Source organism: Sparus aurata, chromosome 8, assembly GCF_900880675.1.
Source record: "Sparus aurata chromosome 8, fSpaAur1.1, whole genome shotgun sequence".
Classification (NCBI taxonomy): Eukaryota; Metazoa; Chordata; class Actinopteri; order Spariformes; family Sparidae; genus Sparus; species Sparus aurata.
Genome location: NC_044194.1, coordinates 2,590,665 through 2,603,787, shown reverse-complemented (window position 1 = coordinate 2,603,787; position 13,123 = coordinate 2,590,665). Strand labels below are relative to the sequence as shown.

Below are 13,123 nucleotides of genomic sequence, written 5' to 3'. Positions count from 1 at the left end.
TAATAATAATTAATGATTATCAGGGATAATTATTAATTATGATAAATAATAGGATCAAATTTACATCAGATCACCTCGTGGCACCACCAGCAGCAAATTTACCAAATTAGTCTCATAAAAAGGTACTAAACTGTTTATTACTGACTAATTCTATAACTCTGATTAATAATTAACTTAGCAACTACAACCAAATTTGAAGGATTTTGGAGTTCTTGACAGTGTAGAGGTTGTAGAGTGAGAGAGGAAGAACAAGGAAGGCGCTGGAGTTTTGACTATCTGGTCAGAGGGGGTCTGTCACCCTGACCAATAGTAGCTCAAAGCTGAATTTTGCACCTAGGTGTGAAGAATGGGGAATTCTGGGACACTGAGTTCAGTTCAGAGTCCATTTTGAAATCCACAATGAATGACTTCTTCTGTGGGTCCCAACAATTGGCGCGTTCAAGTTGAACTCCAGCTGACTACCTGCAACAGCAAGATCTGCTCTCGACTGCAGGGGCGGGGATACAAACGCTGCTATGAAGTCGGACACTCTCTACGTGACGGGAACAGAAAGGGCTAATAAAAGTGGATAGTACAGATAACACTGGAGATGAACCTGTGTTTTCTGCATGCAAAACACAGCAGTTAACCACTTCTCTATCATCACCACAAGTAGGGTGACAGAACTAAGCAATTTATTGACAACATCATCACCACATAATTGTAACACTGTACATATTACCTATTTATTTTTACTTTTTTAATATACTTACATTGCACTAATGCCTTGTAATTTTCACTTGTTCTTCTGCCTCTATTTATGTTGTGTGAATAACCGGATGCTGCTAAAATTTCATTGTACACTGTGTAATGACAATAAAAGGATTCTGATCCTGATCTTTCAGGGTTGTTGCGTTACATGAAGGATTTTATAGGTTTATTCATGTTGACTATCCCATAGGTTCGGCCACACGGCTGCTAAATATCTGAAAGTATGTGATATTTGAGTAGAAAAGAGCCACAGGCGCTTATGGCTTATGGAAATTCATCGAAACACACGTCATATACGTCAGCGTAGATGAGAGCTAATTAGGGCAAAGTCCTGACGTCATGAAGGTGGGTCTAGGCTCGCGCAGCACCTGGAGAGTAACTGCTCTGCAGCTGCCTTGCTCTCGCCTTGCTCCCACGATAACTTAAGGTCATGTGACATCGAATGCGCAGCAGAAACCGCTCCCATTCATGTCATCATGGACACATTTTAACCAGCAAGCATTACGATTTAGGAAGCGCTGTGCAGCGCTGCGTGATCTTGAACTCGCCTATTAACTTTGTCCTATGTGTCATGTGATTGGACATGTGATGTGAAAAGTTAGGAACTAAATACTGAGTGCATGTTGGGATTGTTGTTGGCTTGAGGAGAGGCTGTAAAGAGAGTTGTAGCATGGTGCAGTATTTTGCTGCATGTCTTGGATTGACCTCTGTTGTTTGGTTGTCTGACTGTTACCACATGTTAAAGACTCCAACACAAGAAAAAATGTGAACAACAGGAAGTAAAACGGTTCCTGTTAACACATACTGTCCGTAAAGCCTTCAGTGCGATTAATCAAAATAGATCTTGTGCCAAAATATGTCAGTAATCAAGTCGAACCTGAAAGGCAATAAAACCTCACCTGCAGAGCAGAAAGAGGTGGAGCAACACTTGAAAAACACAACAGCTTTAAAACCACATTTAGCAAATGAAACTAAACATTCTTCAGAGAAACAGCCGTTAAGACTCGTCTCTGACAAAATCTCTGACAAAATCTGGTGAGTACAGCTGATAATATTTACTGTATTTCAACAACTATTGACACAAAACTTAAACTCTGCTCCAAATCAGTTAATCTAGCTACATGGTTTTATGAGTAAACAACACATCACTTTCACTTTTCATCCTCAGACTGTAAACATGTCTGCTGTCAGCTGTCTGCTGACTGAAGATCAGTTTCTGTGCTCCATCTGTCTGGATGTGTTCACTGATCCAGTCAGCACACCATGTGGACACAACTTCTGTAAAACCTGCATCACTCAACACTGGGATATTAATGTCCCGTACAAGTGTCCCAACTGTAAAGATGTTTTCTTTACAAGACCGAAGCTGCAGGTCAACACGTTCATCTCTGAGATGGCTGCTCAGTTCAGACAGTCAGCTCAACAGAAAACCAGCAGCAGCAGCTCAGAGCAACAAGTTTCCAAACCAGGAGAAGTTACCTGTGACGACTGCACTGGAACCAAACTGAAGGCCCTGAAGTCCTGCCTGGTGTGTCTGGCCTCCTACTGTGAGACTCACCTAGAGCCTCACCTGACAATGTCAGGCCTGAAAAGACATCAGCTGATCGACCCTGTGGAGAACCTGGAAGGCAGGATGTGTACGAAGCACGATAAACTGCTGGAGCTGTTCTGTAAGACCGACCAGATGTGTGTCTGTATGATCTGCACCTATTCAGACCACAAGACACATGATGTTGTTCCTCTGAAAGAAGAATATGAAGGAAAGAAGGCCAAGCTGGGGAAGAGAGACACTGAAATTCAGCAGATGATCCAGAAGAGACGACTGAAGATTGAGGAGATGAAGCGCTCAGTGGAGCGCAGTAAGAAAGATGCAGACAGAGAGATAGCAGCTGGTGTTCAGGTCTTCAGCGCTCTGAAGGAGTCTGTTGAGAGAAGCCAGGCCGAGCTCATCGACACCATCAAAGAGAAGCAGAGAGAGACAGAGAAACAGGCTGAAGGCTTCATCAAAGAGCTGGAACAGGAAATCTCTGAGCTGGAGAAGAGAAGCTCTGAGGTGGAGCAGCTCTCACAGTCTGAAGACCACCACCACCTCCTCCAAAGCTTCCCATCACTGAACACTGCTCCACCCACCAAGGACTGGACAGGAGTCAGCGTCCGTCCACCTTCATATGAGGGGACTGTGGTGAGAGCTGTGAATCAGCTGGAGGAGACGCTCAGTAAACAGATGAAGAAGGCCGAGCTGAAGAGGGTCCAGCAGTATGCAGTGGATGTGACACTTGATCCTGAGACAGCATATCCCAAACTCATCCTGTCTGATGATGGAAAACAAGTTAAACATGGTGATGTAAAGAAGAATCTCCCAGACAACCCAGAGAGATTTGATCCTTGCGTTTATGTCTTAGCAAAGCAGATTTTCTCTTCAGGAAGATTTTATTATGAGGTTCAAGTTAAAGGGAAAACTCACTGGACTTTAGGAGTGGCCAAAGAGTCGATCAACAGAAAGAAAATAATCCAACTGTCTCCTCAGAATGGTTACTGGTTGACATGTTTGAGTTATAAAAATGAGTACAAAGCTGGTACTCGCCCTGCAGTCAGTCTCTTTCTGGAGTCTCGGCCTGAGAAGGTGGGGGTGTTTGTGGATTATGAGGAGGGTCTGGTCTCCTTTTATGACGTTGATGCTGCAGCTCTTTTCTATTCCTTTACTGGCTGCTGCTTCACTCAGACACTCTACCCATTCTTCTGTCCATGTGTTAATGTTGGTGGTAAAAACTCTGCTCCTCTGATCATCTCTCCTGTCAATCACACTGAGTAGAACAAACATTTGTTTTTGATGATGAGTTTCACATCATTTAATGTGGTACATGTATATTTTGTGATGTGTGATGTATGCATTGTTTTTTTCAGATTGTGATCAAGGTTTTTTTTTATCCTTTTAGTGTAAATATTTTTTCTTTGATGTGCCACTTTGATATTTACTAAAACAACACACCAGTTTTACTGCATTGATTGTTATTATCTATTGTTTATCTGCCTTTAACATCATCATCGTCATCATCAGAAATAAAGGAACCAATTATTAAGCATTTGGATGTGTAATTTACTCTTTATTCTAAATATAAGAAGAGCTGCATCCTGTTGAAAATTGTTTAAAAGAGCAAAAAGTAATTTGATTTTGCTTTTCTTCATGAATAAAACAGAAGTAAAACAACATTTTATCGTGCCTGATACATTATTTAGTTTGTTATTGATATCAACAGCGGCTGTTTGTAATTACAACCAAATCATGTCATTAAAAACACCGTCAGCAGTTCTTGGACTGACTTGAGCTGACGAGCTCCAATCCTCCATTACATCACCACACAGACAGCTGGGCGTGTGAGATGATGTCCTGTTATTGAAGGTTTGAACAGCTGATATGAAACGAACCAGTGATCTGAGGACGCCCTCAAGTGGAGACAAGACAAAAACTCTTTGCTCAGTTTCTTGTCAAAAGGAGAATTTAGATTTTACAAAATCCTTTGTACGTTGTAACAAGATATTCTTCATGTTTCTTGTAACATCTCTGCTCGTTGTTACTGGAAACAAATCAATTCTGTCTGTAAGAAAAACTTTTTTAGTTATTACAACATTTCACTTTACATCACAACAGTCATTGTTACATTAAACTAACATATCTCAATAACTTCTGCTCTTGCTCATTGTTGTTGTTTTTGTGTGGACTCCAGAACAACTAACAACCATTTTGTGAAAGATGACGTGGATTCAAATAAATAAGAATTGTTGTACTTGTAATTACAATGATTAATTTCATGGGTCTAATAAAAATAACAACTGTAAAATATGTTTCTGAAGAAAACAACTTCTAAACCAAAGCAAAGATAAAATAAAGGACAAGGTATCTTAGCTTCAATAACTACATTTTAATAGATGACCATGTCTCTGTGTCCCTCTGTTATTAAATACTTACCTACGTTTCTATTTCAACATTTTGCAATTAGCAAAATAACAGATATGAGGACATCTGTGTTATATAAAATGTTTGTTTTTTTATTAAAAAAGGCTACAATTAATTATATACAGTGGATGTAAGTAAGTAGCCACAACCATGCCAGTGAAGCTTTCTGGGTCAAGATAAAGATAAATACTGAACAGAAAGTACATCAGTAATCAGGTCTAACCTGAAAGGCAACAAAACTTCACCTGCAAAGTGAGAGACGTGGAGCAGAGCTGGAAAAACACAACAGTTTAATTTCCACATTTATTAAATGAAAGTAAAGATTCATAGGAGAGAACACAGACCTGCAGTCCAGAAGTATCTCTCAGTATCCATGAAATACTTGAGTTCATTATCCTAAAATAAAAGTGTGACCTAAGAGAAGTGGCCCAGTGGTGCTGATGACAGAGAGGCACTACGTGTAACGTGTGAGCACTTCTGTGTCACACGTTTACTACCGTGTGCTGAGTGTGTAAGTTTTCAATTTGTATTAATCTGGTTTAAAGTTCTTCTGACAAACAGTGACAGCATAAAAGTTTGTTTAAGTCAGGACAGAATACTCCTGACTCCTGACATCAATTCCCTAACGTTAGCGAACTAGCTAACCAGCTAGCAACAGGTAGCTCTGGGAGCTTCTTACCAGACGCCGAATCTCCTTGCCGGCTGCAGGTATGCTGGCAGTGTGCGAATCATGCCTCCCCACCCTCTCAAAACTGAGGGCCAGCGTCTCTGGTTTGAAGGCTGACCTCAAACAGAAGGACAAAAACCTTATGGATTTCTCCACTGTCGCCACGACCCAGGCGAAGCTGATCTCCCACTTGAGGACATCCGGCGCTGGTGACCGGAGCATGACGACCATGGACAACACCACCTTGCCATGGACCGGCTCGATCACCACCGAAACTCCGGCACCAGCAGCACTAGCCGAGTCCCGTTGGCACCGTCAGGGAGCCAAGCCCAAGTCATCGGCACCCTCTACCTCCTGCCTACGCACCGCGGACCCGCTGTGCTTCATACAGGAGGATGGAGTGGAGGCTCCAGTGAGCTCAACTCCACTCAGGCTGGGGGAACACTGGTCAGTGGTGCACAGGGGTGCTGGGGCTCGTCGATCTCCTCCTCCTCCGCCTCCGGATCTGCCACTGGATAACAGGTTTGACATCCTAAGCCTGCAGGATTTCCCTCCCGTGGGTGCCATGTCCGGCTCGCGCCCGGGACCTGCCCATCCAGCTGATCGTGGCTCTCACCAGCCCAGGATCCGGGGTCCACCCGTCCAGCCGGATCCCTCCCCTCCATCTCGGCCAGGACAAACCGCGGCCCGGCGCCATAAACCCGAACCTCAGGCTCCATCCAGCGTCACCCTATCCTGCCCCCGCCGCACCTCTAGGCAGCCAGTGGAGCGGCGCACCCCCTCTGTGCTGGTTGTCGGGACCTCCATGGTCAGGCACGTGCCAGCACTCTGTGGCCGAACCTTCTGCCACCCTGGAGCCAGTGTCAAGGAGGTCGCGTTCTCTGCCCTCAAGCTGAGCGAACAGCATAGTGCGGCCTCCACGCTGGTCCTGGAGGCCGGCATCAACGACCTCAAAAATCACCAGTCGGAGGTACTAAAACGGGATTACGTCTCCCTTGTGGATCGCCTGCTGGACACGTGGAAGCATCTAATTATCATCCGCCCGCTTCCCCCACCTCGGTATGGTATGGCCGCCTTCGTCAGCTGCACCTGTGGCTGAAAGGGTACTGCCTCACAAAAAGTATCCCGTTTGTGGACAATTTTGCAGCGTTTTTAAACGATATCCACCCAAACAGGAGGGATCACGGCTTTTATCTGTCAACATTAACCTGATTGTCCGTTCATGCACCACTCCCACCTCCTGACTCACTGTAGCCACACGTGCACACGGAACGTCTGCCACTCACTCACCTTCACCCGCCCCTACCTACACTATGCACGCCCCCTATTCAGTCGCCCCAGAGGCACAGGACAACATCCACACAATTGAAACCAGACTTTACACAGACAAATTAGACCCCGGACTGTTTTTAGACCAAACTGTGTTTTTAACATTCCTTTGAAAAGACATGACGAGCGCACGTTCAGCACAGACATTAAAATGGTTGTGCTGAACGTGCGCTCTCTTTTAAACAAATCTTTTATCATAAATGATGTTATTTTAGACAACAACTTAGACAGCATCCTCCTTACAGAGACATGGCTTTGCACTGATGCACCTGTTGTTCTCACTTAGGCTTCCCCACCAAATTTTAACTTTTTATTGTCTACAAGAGGGGGACAAAAAGGAGGTGGACCTGCGACATTTCTCAGATCCTATGTCGAGAGAATTTCTAAACCTTCTACATTGCCTAGATTTTAATCAACATGTCACACAGCCGACCCACAGCAGGGGGCGCACCATGGACCTGGTCATAACCTATGGCCTGTCCATTGGTGCGCCCTCTGTTGTGGACCTGGTTGTGTCCGACCACTTTTGTGTGCAAATTTTATCCAGATTTTACAGAGCACTCCTGCAGAAATTTTAACAGCACCAGGTGATTTTATTGTTGACAGTTTTAACCTTAACATAAAATCAGCGCTGGACTCTGTGGCTCCACTTTTAATAAAAACAATTAATACAAGACCTGCACCCCCGTGGAGAACTGCAGAAACTAAAAAACTCAAGAGAAACTGCAGGAGTGCGGAGAGGACATGGAGAAAAACAAAATTAACAGTTCACTATGAAATTTTACGTGGACAACTCAAAACATATAATAATGCAGTCAAACAGGAAAGAATCTCCCACTTCCATAAAATCATCAACGAACATAGAAACAGCCAAAACTTCCTCTTCTCCACAATTGACCTTTTAACAAACAAAAATTTTATTAGATCCTCCAAAGCACCAACTGACGCTCTTTGCGAGGACTTTGCAGACCACTTCAGAAGTAAAATCAATTACATCAGATCGAGTCTTTTACCTCAACAGATTTTAAATGTCGATACACCTGGATCATTGATTTTACCTGAGGAAACACTGGAGAGTTTTGCCCTGGTTGATGCGAGGACACTTGGTCGAGTCCTCTCCAAAGTAAAGCCCACAACCTGCCTATTAGACCCAATTCCGACACTGGTTTTTAAAACACTTTGTGGATTCTTTGAGGAACAGCTGTTATACATGGTGAATTGCTCTCTTCAGACGGGTGTCTTCCCCGCCTCCTTTAAAACGGCAGTGGTGAAGCCCCTTCTGAAGAAGAGCAACTTAGATCCCAACATCTTTAATAATTATCGGCCTGTATCCAACTTACCGTTTTTAAGTAAACTTTTGGAAAAACTTGTTTTTAACCAAGTAAATGATTTTTTAATCACAAACAGCATTTTAGAAAAGTATCAGTCTGGTTTTAGGACGAACCACAGTACAGAGACAGCCCTTTTAAAAATGTTAAACGACATCAGGTGCAACTTAGATAACCATAAACTCACAGTCTTGGTACTGCTGGATCTAACCGCCGCCTTCGATACAGTAGACCATCACATTTTATTAAATAGACTAAGGAACCTGGTCGGCCTCTCTGGTACTGTTCTTAACTGGTTTGTCTCTTACCTCACAGATCGACATTTCTTTGTAAGTATGGATACATGTTCCTCAGAGACCCACAAAATAAACTGTGGAGTTCCCCAAGGGTCGGTTTTAGGTCCAACTCTTTTCAATCTTTACATGCTTCCCCTTGGGGACATCATCAGGAGGCATGGCATCAGCTTTCATTGTTATGCTGACGATACGCAACTGTACATCGCCATGTCTCCTGATGACACAGGGCCTATTGATGTCCTTTTTAACTGCATTTTGGATATCAAGACATGGATGGCAGCAAATTTCCTACAGCTCAACCAGGACAAAACAGAGATTTTACTCATTGGTCCTGAAGGTCAGAAAGAGAAACTTTTACCAAAGTAAGAGAATTTTAAACCATCACAATCTGTAAAAAATCTGGGTGTGATTTTTGACTCTGAGCTCAGTTTTATTTCACACATCAAAAATATAACAAAGATTTTAAATAGAAAGGTTTTTACCATATTAAGTATATAGCCAGAGTCCCCACATTTCTCTCTCAGGCCAGCACGGAGGTGCTGATGCATGCTTTTATCTCTTGTCGCTTAGATTACTGTAATGCCCTGCTCTCTGGCCTTCCCAAAAAGAGCATCTCGATTTTACAATTATTACAAAACTACTTGACCACATTACTCCGGTTTTAAAGTCGCTGCATTGGCTCCCTGTGCGTTTCAGGATTGATTTTAAGGTTCTTTTACTAGTTTTTAAATGTCTTAACGGTCTTGGGCCTTCTTATTTATCTGACCTGCTTTTAGTCTATCAGCCCACCCTGAGGTCCTCTGGCCCCGGCCTTTTGACCATACCACAGGTTAGTTAAAAAAAGCACGGGGAGGCGGCTTTCAGTTACTATGGGCCCCGACTGTGGAACAGCCTGCCGGAGAACCTCAGGGCTACGGCGACTGTTGAGGTTTTTAAAAAGAAGCTCAAGACCCACCTTTTTAACCATGCTTTTACTTAATTCTTGAAACTGTTTTAATCGCTCAAGTTTTTAGCCTCTTTGTTTTTATGTTTTTATGTTTTAGTCTCTTTTGTTTTTAGCCGTTATGCTTTTATGTGTTAGTCTCTTGTGTTTTTAGCCATTATGCTTTTAGGTTTTAGTCCTCTGTGTTTTTAGCCTTTATGCTTTTTGCTTTATTTTACTGTTTTAGACTGTCAGTTTTTAGTCTCCAGTGTTTTCTCATGGGGGCCTGCCGGGCTGGGAGTTGTCTCTGGTCTGGCCGTTGGGGGTGCTGTCTCGGGGGCCGTTTCGGCCCGGGTGGTTAGAGGGCTCCGCACCGAGGTGTGGGGCCTCCTGTCTGCACGGGTTGGTTTGGTCCCTGTGGCGGCTCTCTCTGCGGCCTTGGACCAGGATCGCTCTCAGTGTGGCAGGCCCCCCCAAAGGTAGCTTCCTCCACGCCTTAAGGTCTCACTGCCCAGCCATGTCTCTTTAGTGTATGTGTGGGTATGAGTGTGTGAGTCTGTGTGTCTGCGTGCATATGTGCGATTGTCTGTTTGAGTGTGTATGTCTCTGCATGTCTGTGGGGGTGGGAGGGTTGGGTTCTTTTAATTTTCTTCTCTTGATTTTATTAACGGTTTCTCTTTTTTGTTGTTGTTTTAATCTCTGTAAGGCACTTTGAGTTACTCCTCTGTATGAAAAGTGCCATACAAATAAAGATTGAATCTAAAGGAATCTAAACCTGTCTTTACACCATCCGTCTGCTGGTTACTGTCATGGCGGAGGCTGCAGGCAGAGACAAAGGCGCTGCACCTCTGAGAAAAAGTAGAATAAAACCGGAGATTTACACCACAGCTGATGGTAAAACTGTGGTGGAAGATGAACTGCTGAACTTTCTCATGGTTAAAATGAAAACTCTCAGTCAGGATGATATCGTTTTGCTGACTGTGAATCACTTCGGGTCAGAATGGATTGAAAACTCAAGGAAAGTTTTGTTTGAACTTTGTCCGCATACCACTCAACGCTTTGTTACGCATAAAGGGCATCAAAAGGACGTGAACAACGTTAAAAGTTGTTTAAAAGTGCTAAATGAGGCTGGCGAAAACATCCCTCGTTTTGTTTCTTATCATTTGGATGAACTTCCACCTGTGACTTTTAACAGCCTTGATGTCTCCTGTTTACTGGGGAAAATTGATCGCTTAGGTGTGGATTTATCAACCATGAAACAGGCTTTGTCTGCGCAAACAGATGTATGTGAGGACCTCCGTGGGGTTGTCGCAGGATTAAATCAACGGCTTTGCCTAATGGAAAAAGGTGACGAAGACGCGAAAAGTTTGCTCAGCCCTGAGGTCGCCGAGGAGGACGTCGCAGGCCAGGTTTTGGATAACACGGGGCAGGAGTCTGGAACCACCACGGTGCTGAATACCAACGCAGCAGAGGAAGGTTCGGGTTACCGCGGCGCCGAAACGGCTTCCCCGAAATGGAGTCGCGTAGTCAAGCACGGGCGTAGACAACACTCACACGGGGATGCCTTCATCCAGAACAAGCCGAGAATGAATGCCCCCAGGAGGGATAAGAAAAGTGGCATTGTTGGAACCAGTGCAGGGGGATCCATACAGGTTGTGAAGACAAAACTGGTGAGTGTCTTCGCCACAAAATTCTCGCCTGATGTAAATTCAGAAGCATTGGCTAGCTACCTGAAAGACAACCTACATCGTGATGTGACCTGTGAAAAAATAGACAGTGCCCAGAGGCGATATAACTCATTCAAAGTCACTGCTGAATGCAATAATGTGGGCGAAATGTATGAGCCACAACTTTGGCCGGAGGGTGTCTTTGTGCGGCGCTTTTATGAAGCGCGCAAACCAGTGGGCATAAAAACTCGCTCTGTAGCAAAGACTGGTTGTGTGTCTGATGCTGGGACAACTGTTGCTGTGAAGCCTGGACCGTCATCATCATGAAAGTTGTGTCATATAACACGCGTGGCTTACGCCTTGGACAGGCGGCCGGGGACAAAGCGCGACGCATTGTTATTGACCAACTGTTTGTGACCTCGGACATTCTGTGTATACAAGAGACTCTTCTACCTAAACAAGATCTAGGAAAACTTGGTTCTGTGCATGATGACTTCTATGGGGCAGGGGAGTCCACAACAGATTTAAGTATGGGAATAATACGTGGTAGAATACCTGGAGGGGTGGCCATTTTCTGGCGGAAGAAATATGATCCACTGATAAGTGTTGTCAGACTAGAGGTTGACTGGGCTATTGCAATCGAGGTTGCACATGAAAAGTGCACCTTCATTATTTTAAATGTTTACACTCATTATGAAAGCTATCAAAATGAAAATGAATACCTTAGTAGGCTGGCCTTTATCAGCTCTTTTATTAAAGAAAGTGAATGTACATGCATATTTGTATTGGGTGATCTGAATGCTGATATCTCAGATGATGGGTCCTTATTTGGGAGACACCTGAATCAGTTCTGTGAAAATAACAAGCTAGTCCTAACAAGCAAAGTGATGTCACCAGCTAATAGCTACACTTATATTAGTGAAGCATGGCATACAACATCCTGGCTGGATCATTGTATATGTACAGCTGATGCTCATGATTGCATTATGGAGATTGACATTCTGTATAGTCTGGCTACAACAGATCACATACCTCTCTCCATGGTATTAGATCTTGATAGCTTACCTGAGCTGACCAGCTATGAGGCTCATGAGCACAGGAAAGTTGATTGGGCAAGGCTCACAGAATATGATCTCTGGAAGTATAACTCTCTGACAGATTTAAGTCTCAGTTATATTGATATACTAATTGATGCTTTCTTGTGTAACAACATTGTATGAACGTTGAGCACAACTCTGAAATACTTAGATTGTATGAGAAAATAGTAAACTGCTTAAATAATGACAGTAATTATTTTATAAAAGAAAAAAGGAAACAAAGCATTAGGCCAGGGTGGAATGAATATGTACATGAGCTTCATACAGAGGCTAAAGAGGCCCTCCACAGCTGGGTATTAGCTGGAAAAATTAGGCATGGCCCAGAGTTTGAACATAAGAAAAGGGCAAATGCCAAGTTTAAATATGCTGTACGTTTTATCAAAAGAAATGACCAGATGTTGAGGGCAAATTCCATGGGAAAAAAATTGTTGCAGAATGATGTCTATGAGTTCTGGAAAGAAGTTAAAGTCTCCAACAACAGTAAGATGCCTCTGCCATCTAATATTGATGGGATCTCTGGGGATGAAAATATTGCTGAGCTGTGGAGAACCCATTTTAGGGGAATTTTTAACTGTGTCATGAGTGCTGAGTTTAAGGTTGGTGATGTGGTTAGTAATGATGGTGTTGTTATAAGGCCAAATGAAGTGTATTGTGCAATTGGGAAATTGGCTGCGAAGAAAGCATGTGGTCCTGACAAAATAACAGCTGAACACCTGAAATATGCAAGCCACAGACTCTCAGTGTTACTTGCTATGTGTTTCTCTGGATTGATGTTTCATGGTATTTTACCTGACTCTATGCTATCTGTACTGCTAGCACCAGTCATTAAAGATAAAACCTGCAAAGCATCAAGCATAGATAACTACAGACCAATTGCTATTGCTAGTATATTATCTAAAGTGTTTGAACGGATCTTGCTTGACAGGCTTCAAGATTATGCAATAACGACTGACAACCAATTTGGATTCAAAACTAAGCATGGCACTGACTTGTGTATTTATGCTTTAAAAGAACTTGTCTCTAACTATAAAAGGTGCAATTCAACAATGTTTATGTGCTTTTTAGATGCGTCCAAAGCCTTTGACCGCATTAATCATGGCAAACTGTTTATT

The 13,123-nt window shown here is 43.3% G+C and overlaps 1 protein-coding gene across 1 annotated transcript; it reads left to right on the top strand.

The window, feature by feature from the left end:
- Positions 1 to 1,927: 1,927 nt before the first annotated feature.
- Positions 1,928 to 3,562, top strand: LOC115587281 (E3 ubiquitin-protein ligase TRIM21-like). Its single transcript, XM_030427031.1, has one exon. The coding sequence runs from the start codon at positions 1,928 to 1,930 to the stop codon at positions 3,560 to 3,562; it is 1,635 nt and encodes a 544-aa protein (XP_030282891.1).
- Positions 3,563 to 13,123: the final 9,561 nt, after the last annotated feature.

Bases quoted from the DNA above. Each gene is read 5' to 3' on its own strand.
- LOC115587281 (XM_030427031.1), top strand. From the start codon at position 1,928: ATGTCTGCTGTCAGCTGTCTGCTGACTGAAGATCAGTTTCTGTGCTCC.